General features: G+C 36.9%; 2 protein-coding genes across 6 annotated transcripts in view; one reads left to right on the plus strand and one right to left on the minus strand.

Moving 5' to 3' along the window:
* The window catches only part of AVEN (apoptosis and caspase activation inhibitor), a 104,379-nt gene extending 101,184 nt beyond the window's left edge, over nucleotides 1-3,195 (plus strand). Inside the window, exons 5-6 of the mRNA XM_076344908.1 lie at nucleotides 1,160-1,517; nucleotides 2,736-3,195. Coding sequence (XP_076201023.1) covers nucleotides 1,160-1,517; nucleotides 2,736-2,854 — 477 coding nt within the window. The 3' untranslated portion in view covers nucleotides 2,855-3,195. The remainder of the gene's footprint in view (nucleotides 1-1,159; nucleotides 1,518-2,735) is intronic.
* Nucleotides 3,196-3,272: 77 nt separating this feature from the next.
* The window catches only part of RYR3 (ryanodine receptor 3), a 285,143-nt gene continuing 272,433 nt past the window's right edge, over nucleotides 3,273-15,982 (minus strand). For all 5 annotated transcript variants that reach the window (XM_076344904.1, XM_076344903.1, XM_076344901.1 and 2 more), the window contains exons 96-103: nucleotides 13,688-13,748; nucleotides 12,461-12,607; nucleotides 10,355-10,489; nucleotides 8,161-8,317; nucleotides 6,962-7,026; nucleotides 6,744-6,844; nucleotides 5,024-5,075; nucleotides 3,273-4,210 (exon numbers count right to left, since the gene is read on the minus strand). In XM_076344904.1, the coding sequence (XP_076201019.1) occupies nucleotides 4,115-4,210; nucleotides 5,024-5,075; nucleotides 6,744-6,844; nucleotides 6,962-7,026; nucleotides 8,161-8,317; nucleotides 10,355-10,489; nucleotides 12,461-12,607; nucleotides 13,688-13,748 (814 nt within the window). In that variant the 3' untranslated portion in view covers nucleotides 3,273-4,114. The remainder of the gene's footprint in view (nucleotides 4,211-5,023; nucleotides 5,076-6,743; nucleotides 6,845-6,961; nucleotides 7,027-8,160; nucleotides 8,318-10,354; nucleotides 10,490-12,460; nucleotides 12,608-13,687; nucleotides 13,749-15,982) is intronic.

Genomic DNA, 15,982 nt, shown 5'->3' on the forward strand with positions numbered 1-15,982 from the left:
ACATTCTTTCCTGTTAATTATTTTAATTGTGATTTACTCTGCTACATAGCTAATATCAACATACATGTTTTTTCCACGAATCAAACTTACATCTGTGTGAGAACAGGTAGAACTGTCAATCGAACAGGTGAAGAAAATGGCATTTATGCTCTTGTGGGGGGAAAAAAAAAAGCAACCAAATATTAGGAAAAAATGTTTCTTCAGGCTGTGAAAAAGAAAATATTCATGTAAGGGCAAAAGAACCAATGAGACTTAAATATAAAACCAAAATTCTTAAAAAAAAAAAATCCATCTGCTCAAGCAAGGAAAAAGAAACATGACCCTTACAGAAGAAATTTTACTTCTGTTTGGAGTTGCATGAAGTGCTTCTGTGACTGCAGAACTATGCTCTTTCTTTAGGGAGCTCAAATATGTCTGCAGATGTGATGTCTAAGGGAATCTGCAAATGTTACTTTCAAATACAATTTTCTTTTTAAGAGTTCTAGTCACAGTCTTTAACTTTTACCAGGGTTATAAAGACACTTAATCTTTGTCCTGTCATTCTGACCAGTGGTGTGGTCATCAGATATGCTGCAGTGTTATTAACACCAGGGCATCCTGATAAAAGCAGAATCTGTGTTCCATGGTTAAATAACGAGTTGCCATGTCTTGTTTCAGTCTTTGATAATGTTTTGTAATTTGGTTTCATTTTTCAAAACATACAGCTATATACTATAACTTTTGCTAAATGATTTTCAGCGACCTGTAGTACGGTTTGCTTTCAAGACTGGAATTTTGGAGGGAAGGCCTAACATGGGATAATGTTTCTAGCCAAATTCTGACTTCACTCATTCCAAAATTCAGTATTGGTGGGGTTTCATTACAGAAGAATTAAAGAAAAGTAACTCTCTGGGAAGTATTTGTGAAACAATGGAACTTGCTGATTTAGCATACAATCTCATATTCTGTAATGAGGGGTAAAAGTGTATTTTATAGTTGCTTCTGTAAAAGTACCATCACGATAACTTTAGTTTACTTCTGAATTCATTTCTGCTGAAATTCATTGTACCTTCTTAAGTGATCAAATGTAGGAAGCATGAATTACAATCCAAATTAGACAAAAAATAGTAAAAATGCAGTTAATCATTAGAAAGACTAAAGTCCTTTCTTGTACTCTTAGGCATCAACACCTGTAGAGCTCCCACAGATGAAATCTAAAATTATTGAAGATGGCAAGAGAGAGCTTTTGTTCCGACAGACTCTGGCTCAAAGTGAAACGGTGTTGGTCTCCCATCCCATTGGTGATTCTGTTGCTCCATCAGAGCCTGGAAGTAAAAATGGTCCTAGGGCAAGTGCAGCAGAACCATTTCAGAGAGCCCAACCACAATCAAAGCAAGAGACTGACCATTTGGATGAAGAACTAGATCTTCTCCTAAATCTAGATGCTCCCCTTGATACAGAAAACAGGCCTGTGTCAGTTTCATTATCCTACAACATATCAACTGAGAAAGATGTGAAAATGGATTGTAAGGAAACCGGTAAGATTTCTCTTCTCCCCAGCATGCCCTTATTTAATTTCCATTGCTCTCTGTTTTGATGATGTTTTTGAACTCTTGATTAGGCAGTCGACAGTACTGCTGTCATCATCTCTGTCATACTGCATTTCATTTATCTGGGGCTATGTTCTGACCCATTTGTTCCTTTTCAATTTTAACTCCCCACTGAACTAAAGTTTCACCATTGTCAGTTCATTTTAAGCATTAAGAGAAATTCTTCTGCAGAACAGCATTGGTCTTATGATTCAAATTAAAGAAATTAATTAAAGAAAAAAATTAATGGACTGCTAGAGAATTTTAGCGAGAGGAAGATAAAATAAAGTTTTTATGTAGCGCTATCAGCCCGTGGTTCACTGTGCTAGTAGTATACAGAAGAATTGACAGCTATTTCTGGTGGTTTGTTATAAATGATATTTTCAAACTTTACCAGCATTGATTTTACAAAATTAAGTTTAGGATGGAAACAAAACATATACAAAAATTTTCGTATTTCAGAAAAATTGGCAAACCGTTCCTTTTGTTTGCATTCCTAGAAGTTATACTACTGTTTGTTAGTTTTGATGAGATGGTTTGCTTCTCCTCCCCAGTCCACAATGCTGTAGAAGAATTTTTAGCATCTCTGATTTTTTGTGTATGATTTTCTCGCTATCTTAAAAATTAAGTTCAAGATGGTTGAACATGTAAGATGTCACCACAAGCAATACAGCAAGCCTTGTTACTGAAGACAATCTTGAAATGCTCTTTCATTGCAGTGGTATGTCATGCTTTCCACTCCAAAGCAAAGTGTAAATCCCTTAAGAAAACAATGCCATCAGAGTATGGAATCATATCCTGCTGTAATAATCATGCAGGGCCATCTGCTGTTGGGGCCTCCTGCTCCTCTCCTGCATTAAAGTAAACTCTGCATGGGACAGGATTGCGAATAGATCGCAGTAGGGGGACCACTTACAATCTGTCTGCTGCAGACCAGGCCTTGCCCCCTTTGAATCAGATGGAAGCCGCATTGCTCTGGTTGAGCCTATTAAGCTGCCTTTTTTTTTTATTGTTGCTACTATTTTTGGAATATGACTCGCTATTCTTCAAGAAAGAGAGATTGTGTTTAAATTGAGTCAGTTTTGTATTAAAAAACAATGATCTGGGACAAGGAGCTTGTATGGAATTGTTTCCAGATTTTCAAGTCTGTTCTTTTCACTTTTCTAGACCCTTTAAAACTAGATATGCCTGAAGAGAAGAGTACAGCATCACCGCAACAGCAAAGTACATCTAAAAATGTTACTGAGGAAGAGCTTGAAGATTGGCTGGACAGCATGATTTCCTGAAGCTCAAATTTTCTTATGTGAATAACTGAATATAGTAAACATTAAGTAGAAAGTTGAATCTTCCTTTATCTCCTTGTTACTTCCTTTATCTGTTTCACTTTGTGCAGTATGCCAAATGCCCGGTTTTCTTTGCTGGCACCTAAAATTCTGTGCAACCAAAATTCACTTAGATGTGATTGAAAATTGTCGAAGACTAATATTCTTAGAAAGGTCTAAAATTTGTAATGAAATTAGCATTGCCTTTGCTAAAGATGCAGGCTACAGCACACAAAGAGAAGAGTTATTTCAGCTTGTACTTGCTCTGTGTAGTCCTTAAAATAAAACTATGAATGAACAATGAATACATGTGTTCTTAGTCACCACCCTCACGCCACATCTCCATATTGTAGAAAAATGAGAAAGAAGACAGCAAAGGTAATTTGGTTTATAATACTTTATTGCAGTGGGCACTTTTTATTAGAAGGAAAAAAACCTCATAATCCTAGCAGCTTCTACTTGCAGGTGACCATAGAGCGTTGTTTTATTTTGGCCTAAGATTTAAACTGTATTCATTTTGATACCGTGTTTGTCTTTTAACAGCAGCATCTAATAAGCTGTTATTGAAGGTAGTATATAAACAAACTTCAAGTGCAATTTCATACAGAAAGACGGAAAAGCAATACAGTTAATGGATCTGTTCATCTAGAACACTAACATAAATAAAAAGTTTGCATAGCTATGTCTACAGAGGTTTTAAGGCACTTAATGTTTCAAGGTCGACGAAGTGTTTGAAAATGTTTTCTTTTTAACTGCTTAAAGCTTTTCAAGCTGTATCTTAATACATTCACTAGCAAATACTGGGCGGAAAAACTGGACAGCAGTTAGTTAAAATATTTTTTCTGAGGCATGGCCTCTGATGTTCAAGTTCTTAAATGTCAAATGTTGTGCAATTAAGACACCTTTTAGCCCTTTCAACTGTACTGCCAAACGCTAGGTTAATGATGTGGTTAAAAAGTTGTTATCATTTCAGACCATGTTTGAACTGGAAGGCTTAAGTTTATCTGGCATAGTTTTCTCTTTTCTAATTAAAATTCCAACAAAAGACCTGTTTCATATGTGGTAGGTACAAAAAGCCTATGAAATAGTGTCAAATTTTATGTATGTCTTGAAGTTTAAAGACATTTAAAGCAAATACAAGCTATGAAATTACACCATGAAAAGAAAAGGTTTTTTGTATACTGGATCTTAACAGTTCATGAATAAATAATTTATTTTGTGATATCAGCCAAGTTGATCCTCATACTGTTTCCGGAAGCAGTCCCCTGCTGGGAAAAAATCCCAACATCTTTCTTGGTACATCTTCCACACAAACGACTCCTAAAAATGATAAAGAGTATTTATTTTAACAGACACCTTGCAGTTAGCTCTCTGGATAAACTTTTAACAATAACCAGGTACTGTGCTTATTACCATGGAGTAGAACCATGAAGACATTGAAACTCAAAGATCGTAACTCAAGAACATTTATAAAAGTATTATTCTGTACTTTTCTTGATTCAGTATTACTGAAATTTAAGCCCTATTAGAAAAACTGTGTAAGTGTAAATTAATCAGTCTAGTTATATCGGAGTAAACCTGTACACAATCTGTATATATAAAATGTGTTTTAGTTTGCTTGGAAAACATTGAAGTGTAAGGTACTTTTGTAGTGTTTGCATAACAGCTTCTTATTTTGAGATAAGAGATCATTAAATCCTATTTATTTTTTTACTTTAAGGGCCTAACAATGCTAAACGTACATACACACATCCATATACCTATCTATATATACATATATATGGATTTAGACTATAAACATAGTAGCTTAACTATTTAATCTTTTGGGAATAAACTACAGCTGGTATATTTCAGGGTTTCATTTGAGAGATAAGATGACACTAAGATTACTAGTAACTGACTTCTGACAGTTCAGTGCTGGGTAGAATAGCATGCTGCTGCAGCCCACCCCCTCCCTTTTTTTTAACCCTTCCTTTTCTTTCACTTGTAGAAGACTCTTGGGGAGGGTGGCATCATCTCCACTCCTTGGTGGTACATCAGTTCCACCTGGTGGTACATAGCTACAAGGCTGGAGAAGATAAAAACGTTGAAAGAGAATCTTAAGAAAAAAAAATTGTTTCATTTTCTACTCACCTGGCCAGTATGTTCAGTTTCATCCTTGTTAATGAGATACATTAAAAAGAACCTGAAACAAGCACGTGAAGCAGGTATTAGTGCGGAAAACATAACATCTCTGTGTAACCTTTCCTAGACTGGGGTATGTGAGGGAGATTATGCCAACCAGCAAAGTAATGATATTGCTAGGCATCTAAAGTGCTTATGTCAAAGGAGAAATTTCTATCCTCCAGCGCTTCTCCTGTGGAAGTGCTAACAGATGTAAAATCTGTAAAAAAAATCTGTGGAAAAACGTGTTTTAGCATTTTCTTCATTTCAATGCTAGGAGCAATACCTGAATTAGGCATATGCCAACTCCTATACGCATATGCTCCAACATCTCACCTTGGAAGAAGTTACTATGGCTACTGTGCAAGAAGTTAGAAGTGTGGCAAATACTCAGCTGCACCAAGATTTCCAAACACTCATGCCATACAGCTCATAAGCTGAGCCTATCTGTCTCAGATACCTGTGCTCACTGAAACGTAAAGAGCTTGAACGAATTAGGAAGGCTGTTCTAACATTGTACTAACAATGGTCTGTTTATATGAAACACAACTCTTGGTTAGCTACTTTTGATGCCGTGCATTTGGAATTAAACCTGGTATGTGCTTTCATTGTAAAGAAAGGAATGTATACTGACTTTAACATTCGTCTAATTACAGGGCAACCTGGTTAGAAAGATTGTTCACTATATATTCTCATATTAAGGAAATGGCCATTTTTAATTTACTGTGAATTACAGGTTCCCATATACCAATTAAGCAATTCAATATAGTAAGAAAAGCTTGGAGGTTGTAGACTGGTAAAAGTATGGATGTTAATGGGAATTTGCCTCACAAAAGTCACATGCATTGATTTTGCAGTGTCAGTTGCTGTGCAAGGAATAATGCAGCCTCCACTCCCGGAGGCGCACCTTTTTTTTTTTCTTTTTTTTAAATTTAAAAAGTTCAGATGCAGTATTCCAAAGCCAGACTTCTATAAGATACCACCAGTTCATCTTCTTTGGTTCTGCTGGCACAATGTTCATATAATTATCATTGTTGTATGAGTAACTAATGCCACCAAATTAACTTCTTAAATATCCTCTTTGATCTGCTCTGTATTTACTAATGAAAGTAAAGATCACTGTCTTGGGAGTCTGGGCAATAGTCTAAACACATACAACTCCTGATTGCTTCGAGGTTTCGGAAAGCTGCACTATCACTAAAGAACTATAGGATCAGACTCGTACATTACTTTTTGTAGCTTATCTTTCAGGAATCTTCTAGAAATGCCCTTTTTTTGTTCATTTGTTTGTTTTGATGTTTGTGTTTGTGTTTTCTTTTTGTCAAATTGAGGCTAATTTTCAGTGGTCTCATCAACATTACCAAACCCGCAGAAGTCACAATCAAAACTTCCAAACTAAAGCAACTTATTCAACTGTTGTTCCCTATCATTCCACATATCTGGGTTTCCTTCCAGAGGAATAAGGAGTTGGTGTGCCTTCAGGTCTCATTCCACTCAGGTAGCTCATGTGTAAGGTAAGCACTTTAAAGATAACCAGCAGTGTGGAGTAGAGGAGGGGAGACTAGAAAGGAATGGAGATATTCCTCAGTTCTACAGAATTCTGTCTTAGGATTGTCAGCAATGCGTGCACCTAAATTACTCTGGAGCTGAAAGGTTCTTCATCGTAATTCCAGTAGTAAAATATACTTACAGATAGTTTGCCAAGTTGTGTTCTTGCAAAGTATGTGTTTCAAAGCCATGTGGGGTTGTGTCAAAATAGTCATTGCCGATTCCACAAATAAAACACTTGGTCTGGAAACACAAGTTGTGGTTACAAATGAATTTTAGACACTACTCAAAGATACTACTTTAACTGGTAACAATCTAGATGAACAAGAGTAATGAAAAATGTAGTGTGCTTACTCATACCTCCATATCTTCTCTCACTTGTTCTTGCTGGTCTCTTAATTCACCAAAAGCATCAATAATCAGACCTATTTCAAATGGAAAAGTAGCAACACTTCAGTAATTAGCAATATTCATGTCTGAATGACAAGCAATGTCTGTCAGACATCCTCTGCTGTCTTTAGAGTTCAGCGTACTTATGTCTAGGTTGAACAATTCAAGTTACAATCTATCGATTTCCACACATCTAACATTTGTTTACACTGCACTCCTAGCAGTAACAATTTCTCTTACATAGAAGTACAATCTTGAGAGTGGACAGGCTTTTCTGTACTTATATTTTGGTCAATTTAAGCTTCCATAATCTCATATCTTTTGTTCCCATGAAAGAATTTAATTTTCATTCTCCTTCTCATGGAACCCTTGTATCCCAACTTTTGTTCAACAACAACGATGACTCTGCTCCCACAGGCCCCCCAGCCAGTGTGGGATGCTGCTTCATATTGAAGCATTATTCCTCCACTTCCAACATATTAAGAATAAAGTTGGATCATTTGGGGGACTGTGACATTCATAACTTTTTCTCAGTATAGATGTATTACATTTGTTCTTTGCCACCACATTGCTATAAAACGCTGTTTTTTCCTAACAGCCTTAGGTCAGTTTATACCATGAGTGTTGAATACTGACAGTCATTGAAGAGAGGTCTCATTCTCTGTAAACCACAACTGCAAACCAATTAAAACTGCAAATCATCCTCTAAAGAAAGGAGGAAATGGGTATGTGGCCATGGTGACTTTCTCCATGTCATTTCCCCTTTCCAAGGGGAAAGTCTCCATTCCCCAGCCAGCTGTGGTGGTTCCAAACTAAAGGTGTGAAGAGTGTCTACAGCAAGGCTCTCCAAGTTTAAATGGTTATTATAGGAAGAACAGTGGTCCTGCACAAGCTGCGTCATAGCTGGATAGTTGTCAAAGTTCATAAACACTGTAACCCAGGTAAGTTATGTTTCTTGTGCTTTGTCTTTGTGTAGTACTTGGGACAATGCATTATTTATGAATTGTGTATAAAATTATTACTTTCAGAATTGATGATTGTATCAGCTCAGAAGTAAGTCTTTATAGCAATACTGCTAAATTTACCTTAAACACAAATATGGTTTAAATACATTGCAGAACTTAAGTAAACTAAATTCTAGCAGTCTATACTAAGGTAAGTGATGGTACCTTGAATAATGGCCAGTAGGATAACAATGACAAAGAAGAAAAATGTGATGTCAAACACAATTCGATACATTTCATAAGGGTCTCCAGCAGGATCCTCAATTTCATCTCCAATGCCACCACCAGCTCTTACACCCACATACATGTGGAACAAGTAACACTAAAAAAGAGAGAGGAAAATTACAGATATATTTACCATGAATGATTGTGGTTTTTTCTTTTTTTTTTTTTTAAATTATTCTGCTCTGCTAATTCTTTTCACAAGTTATAGTAACAACACATAATATCATTCCTCATGTATCACACACTGCACCAAAAATCTGTTATTGTCTTAACTATTGTGATTACATCTTCAAGTACGCTTACTAAGAGGGGGAATCAGCATCAGCTGTTACCCTCTTCTCACTCCCTAGGTCTTACTTACAGACTAAGATCATGTGGGGGGCTTTTTTCTTGTATTTGTTACTGTATTCAACTATATTCTACCCCTTATATTGATTCCTAAGATTCTAGCTTGCTCTGAGTGAGCAGAGGAGATCTTTTGAAGTCTTGTAATGGAGTTTAGAAATGTTGGCAAATATTGCCATAAAATAAATAGTGACATATTCACAACAAGTAGATCCATCTGTGTTTAGGTGGTTTCTGGATAATTTCATTTTGCAATAGTAGCTGTCTGGTTTAGTATATTGTAAATTATTTATGATCTGGGAAACATAGCCTGTGTTCAGTTCGATGCAGAAGAAATCACTTTACAAAAATGTTGCTGTGTGTCATATCTTCATGGAAAAATCTTTTAAAATCTGGATATTTAAGCTATGTAAGTATATTAGAATGGAATCTTCTGCTGGAGTGATATACTACTGATGTTCCTGTATGAATCAGCTACAGAATCTTGTAAGCCACCTTTAGTGACATGATGTGGGTTAAAAACAACAGAAATCTCTAAGCCCAGACAGTGTTCTGGTCACATTAGACAGCAATGCTGGTGTAAAATAATCAGCATAAAACCTGACAAATCTGGTCTTTCAGAAGCAAACACTAAACAGAACTATATATCCATTTTTATAATGCAACTTTACTGTTGACGTAAGATGCTGGTACTAGTTTAATCAGACTTAAAAATGTAACTTGGAATTGATTTACCTCACTTGGTAGAGTGGTTTAAAATGTAATATAGTTTCATTATTCCAATTACTCCTACATCTATTTTATGACCAGACTATTGTATCCAGCTCGCAGAGAGACCAGTTAAATAATACTGCTTGGGCAGTTTTCATAATTTCTATCATTTGCACATCTGACTTGCACTGAATGTTTGAAAGAAAGTTCAAGAATAGGGAAGATCATTTTGTGAAGTCTATGACACACCTCTGTTCTGAGGTGCGTTATTCTGTCTTTGGTATATAACACAGGGCAGAGAGTGACTATTCCATAGAAGAAATGAGCTGGCCACAAACTCAGAACATTACATTTTTAATACCTGAATTTGCACTGTTTTCTGTATACAGTAAGAAAATCAAATCCTCTTCATACCATAATATGTATCTGTAGAGTATCTTTTAATACGACATAAATAACATTCTGTGGCAACAGGTGGAAATCAGAAGGGAAATTAGTAGCATTAGATTGCCACCCATAATAAGTTTTAATTTCTCCCTTCTCTACTCACCCTTAACTTCTTACTTCATGACTAAATTACTAATTGCAAGCAGTTTGGAGCAGGCTTTTATAACTAGTGCTAATAACATTGTATATTTCATATAACCTAAATAAGGATAGGAAGAGCTTGCACACTTGCAAACATTGGGAACAAATTGGGTTGGTTTGTGCTGTGAAAACATAACTTCTTTTTGCAGGGCTGACCAGTTTGTCATGAAATTTCTTCCATATACTTTAAGGGTTTGCCATCTTCACACATAAAAAAGAGTTGCAGCAAATCATATACCACGGTATTTAGGAGAAAAATCCAGAATATCTTCCTATACTGGTGAGTGCCAGTTATCTACTATTGAGTTTAGACCACTGGAGAATGCAGAGGGAATTTCAAGACCATTCACATTTTCAAAATGACATATAGCAAGAAGAGACCCATGGATTTAACAACAAAAACATCCCTCCTTGCTTATCATTTTATCTTAAGTATCCATTTGAAGAATTCGGGATGAAATTTGAAGCATGCTGGTGATGTTTTAGTTACCGTCATCATGTCATCACATTTCATGTCTGGTTCATCTTCGTCTTCACTTTTGTTGTAGAATTTGCGGAAGAAGTTGAATGCCACAACAGTGTAGAGATAAACTACTACAGCGAGGAGTCCTACAGTAAGAATGAGCTGTGTATGGAGACATGACATGAAAGTAGGTTTCAGTTTCATTTTATCAGAAGAGATATGCTAGCTCAGTGTATTGCCTTAAGTATTGAAAATGTATCATGTTGTACCTTTCCCAGTAAGGAAACTAAAGATAGCCATTATGATAGCTTTGAGGTCTCCCTATTGCTTGGATCAGCGTAGAGGTGTTACTTTACCCTGCTTTCCTTTTATTTCATGAGAAAATCAAAGGGAAAAACGGTATCAAGAAACTGAAGTTGTTTCCATCTTTCTGAGCTATATGCATACAAACTATATATCACTGAAGCAATGTTTCCACTCTTTAATTTAAAAGTTAAATTCTAGTACCTTGAAAAACTGGATATACAGTGAAAGTTAAATGATAAAAAATAAACCCCTTTAGTTAGTTTGATAAATAATTTCAACTGGGACTTATTATGACTTATCATAGTCTACTTTCTGTTCCAAAGCTGGTTAGCAAAGACATCGATAAAATGGATAGAAAATTTTTTAGATAATGAAAAAGTAAGTAATTTCCAGGTCCTGCGTTTAAGCAAATAAAATCCTTAGGTGAAAAATTTTAGCAGTTAATGAGACTAGATTATATTGTTTGTTGGAGTTGGCATTAGAAGATGCAGCTCTGGAGAGGAGTTACTGAAGGCTATATATTTTTAAAAGTGCAACAATTGGTATTACTCTTTTAAAAGAAATGTAAGAGTATTGAACAACGAGCTGATCGTCAGTTTATCACTTTCTGCAGATCTGTAAATATGCTCCCAAAGTGAACATTTCAATTGAAAAATCTGCAGCTGTCTTCCAGTGTTCATATCCGCTAGCAAGAAAAGCAACAGGATTAGCAAAACTAATCTTTGCTTGTTAAGAATGTATACTAAAAGCTATGGTCTTGAGTTGAAACAGTTTTGTCAATTATGCTCAGTTTTGAGTATTACATTTAGAAAAACCTCATAAAGAAAATACATCAATCATTAAATTAAAAGTAATATGACTTTGGTCATCCTGGAAGAAAATGAAGGGGATAAAAACAGAGATTTAATTTGTTTGTGTGATGATACTGAAAACATTCTCATGTACTATTTTAGAAACCTCCTTTCCTGATAAGGGAAGAAACTTCCATTGGTCAATTTCTGCTGAAAGAAAGGATTAAGCAAACACAAGGGATATATCAGTTAAGCTGAGGGGATATTCTTATTCCTCTTCCAAAACGTTATGTGGTTTAAAATGTTTTGACGAGTCTTAACAGGGCGTAAGAATGGGCTTAGAATATATGTTACTGCATTTGAGAAGGAATGGAATGTGTATGTTTGAAATTAAATTTTGGGGAAGTTCGGTTAGATTTCTAAATGTAAGTTAAAGAGTGTGTTAGTGAAAAGCTTGTTTTTGTTGGTGTGCTAGCTAGGAACACAGAGCCTTTAGAGATCAGAGAATGATTCCCTGCATAAGTTTCAACAATTAGTTTTGGAAGTAGATTTTATTAATCTGATTTTTGTGTGACAAAGTGGCATATAAATATATTCCACAGTGAAGAATGCCCACACCTGTAACCACATTCTTACTAGCTAAGTATTGAAATCCCAGTGCCCAGATCATTATTACTGCTGTAGCTAAGGAGAGATTGTGAATTCTTACTAGTTATCACCAATTAGTTCATCATTGAGCATAGAGAAGGAGCTGGTTAGGTCGTGATTCATATTCTTGTATTTTTCTAAAATGATGCATTTTTCTATTGTGTACAAAACTTCTTTAGCTATCAGCACTCTGTGAGTATAGATTATTATAATTTCATAGGATTTAACATGTATTAAATGTGCTGCAGAAGACACAATGGGATCTATTCTTTAATCCAATCATGATGAAAATGGATTGCATTCCAATATTTCCTAGGTACCACAAGATTTTTTTTCCAGTACTGTTACAAAACGCATTCATTTTCAAACCTTTGCCTGTAGCACTAACCTGTTTGCCATTGTGAGTGACTGAAGACAAAATGGTTCTCAACGTCTTGAAACCCATAGCAATATCCAGCAGATGAGCAGCAAAGAAGAAGTTGTTGTAGTGCCCAAGGATAGACATAGTTGTGTACCAAGCTAAGTATAAAAATGACTGCAGAGAAAGTGAAAAGTGGCAGAATGTTAGCAGGTGCTAATGTGCATTGTTGGATCCAGAATATAGCTTTCTTTTAGTCACTCAAGTTATGAAGTAAAGTAATACTGTCATGATCTGATTTGAATCACAGTCTGAACGTAATACCTCTATTTCACATGTTCAAAAAGACTGTCTTACTCTGTCTCTTATCATCTCCACTGTTCATTTAAGGAGTGTTTATTGCTTAGTTATGCTGATGAGACCTCTATCTTTACATATTTAAATGCAGCCTTCAGCATATATGTTATGAACATCAAAATCCCCTACCTTAAAAGTGTTTTGGTTGGGGAGCTTGTTAGACAGTACTTTAAATTTTAATACTGATTCTGGAGGAGAGAAAACGCATTGTATTACTCTTGAGACACTTTCGTTTTAAGTCTCAGACCACGTCAGCCAGGACACCCAGAAAACCTAAGGCACACAATGCAGCTTATTCTTTTAACAAGCAATGAACCTGAAGCCACTTTGACGTGAAAGCTCTTATTGAAGAACAATTGCTCAGTGTGCTTTTAGTACACAATGAATTTGTACATCTTCACTTGATTCACCTTGACCTTCTTGTTTGTTCGGGAATGCTCAAGAGGATGCAAAAAGAGGATTCACTAAAAAAGGAATTTTAATGTAAGCGTGGTCCTTTCAAAGGAGAAGGCGTGAAAGAAAAGAATTAATCAACCATGTCAAACAGCTGATTCAAGAATAAAAAAGGATAACTTTCTGTAGACTGTGCTTGATTTTAGAAAAGACACCTTTGGTTGCTAGATTGATTTCTACAAAATTAAATGAATGTACCATTAACTTCCAAAATGCTGACATTGTATTAATGGTGAGGGGATACAAATTGCCCTTTAGAATCAAAAAGAAAGTTCTAACATAAATTAAAGCAATTTGCTACAACACAAGACAAAAAAAAAATTTTAAAATGGCTCTGTAATGCAATATTATTTGTGTATGTTTGTTTAAAATAAAAGCAGATGGTGGAAGGCATACAACCATGTTTAGAGTAAACCAAAGCATATTCTTCTAGGCTAACATACTCACATTATCAGTGAAAACAACTCCGAGCTTCCAAATGTGGTACTTTGTATCAATGGAGCTTAACCTAGGAAATACAAAATTTTTTAAATGCATCAATGTCAAAATTAAGTACTGAATTCTGTAAGTGTAAACAACAAACTAGTTTTGGCACTTCACATTTCTTTGCTGAAGGTGGTGACATTAGCTGTTTATTTTTTGAGTGATGTAGGTGCTTCATTTTTCAGAGAGTATTCATTAACTCTGAGCACCCATACACAGTTTCTAAACCATTGAAACTGGTGGAACAATTTCAGTAGAAGTGATACTGCTGTATTCCAGACTTACAAAAATTAAAATGTGTGTTAAAAGTAGTGAAATGCGGAACCTGAATTGCTTGAATTGAAGAGATAAGTGTTCTGTCTAGTGTGAAATGTTGCCAAAATTACCAAGAGAAAAGGTAATGTCTTCTGCAAGATTCTAAATATTTTATTAGCCATTAGATGACATGTGAATGGAAATCCTTCTTCTTGTGTGCCTTAAGTATCGAGGAAACCAAACTCTTGTAGGAGCCTAAATCATTTGGGACTTGGATACATTGAAACTCTCACCTTCGCTGATGTATTAAGTCAGGAAAACATCTATGATTATTTTCTAGATACTAGAAATTTAGATATCTAGGCATCTAGATATTTGTTGTCACTACTTTTTCTGTCCTTTGGTTTCTAAACTAACTCTGTTGTTACACTTAAAGAACTTTTAAATGCTGCATTGATTATTGTTTCAAATAAGAGTGCCCAACTATATTAGTCAGCATCAACTCGTGATTTTTTTTCCTTACTTTTATAACACAAGTATGTTTTAGAACAAACAAAAAGCTTTTTTATTTTCCTTCCACACTAGGAAGACTTCTCCATTTGAATTTTCCATGCCAAGGAAAACATCACTACAGTTTCAATATAAAATCCATTTTTATCTTTGACGGTGAAGTTATAGAATCATAGAATCATAGAATAGTTTGGGTTGGAAGGGACCTTTAAAGGTCATCTAGTCCAACCCCCCTGCCGTGTGCAGGGACATCTTCAACTAAATCAGGTTGCTCAGAGCCCTGTCCAACCTGACCTGGAATGTTTCCAGGGATGGGGCATCCACCCCCTCTCTGGGCAACCTGGGCCAGTGTTTCACCACCCTCAGCGTAAAAAATTTCTTCCTTATATCTAGCCTGTATCTACCCCCCTTTAGTTTAAAGCCATTCCCCCTTGTCCTGTCACAACAGGCCCTGATAAAAAGTTTGTCCCCATCATTTTTATAAGCCCCCTTTAAGTACTGCTAGGCTGCAAGAAGGTCTCCCCGAAGCCTTCTCTTCTCTAGGCTGAACAACCCCAACTCTCTCAGCCTTTCTTCATGGGAGAGATGTTCCATCCTCCAGATCATTTTCGTGGCCCTCCTCTGGACCTGCTCCAACAGGTCCATGTCTTTCTTATGCTGAGGGCTCCAGAGCTGGACACAGTACTCCAGGTGGGGTCTCACCAGAGCAGAGTAGAGGGGCAGAATCACCTCCCTTGACCTGCTGGCCACGCTGCTTTTGATGCAGCCCAGGATACGGTTGGCCTTCTGGGCTGCGAGCGCACATTGCTGGCTCATGTCCAGCTTTTCATCCACCAGTACCCCCAAGTCCTTCTCGGCAGGGCTGCTCTCAATCCCTTCATCCCCCAGCCTGTATTGATACCAGGGGTTGCCCCGACCCAGGTGCAGGACCTTGCCCTTGGCCTTGTTAAACCTCATGAGGTTCACACAGGCTCACTTCTCGAGCTTGTCCAGGTCCCTGTGGATGGCATCCCATCCCTCTTGCGCGTCAACCACACCCCTCAGCTTGGTGTCATCTGCAAACTTGCTGAGGGTGCACTCGATCCCACTGTCTATGTCATTGATGAAGATATTAAACAGTACCGGTCCCAATATGGACCCCTGCGGGACGCCACTCGTCACCAGTCTCCATCTGGACATTGAGCCATTGACCACTACCCTCTGGATGCAACCATCTAACCAATTCCACACCCACCGGACAGTCCACCTGTCAAATCCATTCCTCTCCAGTTTAGAGAGAAGGATGTTGTGGGGGACTGTGTCAAAGGCCTTACAGAGGTCCAGATAGACGACATCTGTAGCCCTTCCCGTGTCCACTGATATAGTCACTCCATCATAGAAGGCCACTAGGTTAGCCAGGCAGGACTTGCCCTTGGTGAAGCCATGCTGGCTGTCTCGAATCACCTCCCTGTCCTCCATGTGCCTTAGCATAGCTTCCAGGAGGATCTGTTCCAT

The sequence above is a fragment of the Aptenodytes patagonicus genome, chromosome 7, assembly GCF_965638725.1.
Source record: "Aptenodytes patagonicus chromosome 7, bAptPat1.pri.cur, whole genome shotgun sequence".
Lineage (NCBI taxonomy): Eukaryota > Metazoa > Chordata > Aves > Sphenisciformes > Spheniscidae > Aptenodytes > Aptenodytes patagonicus.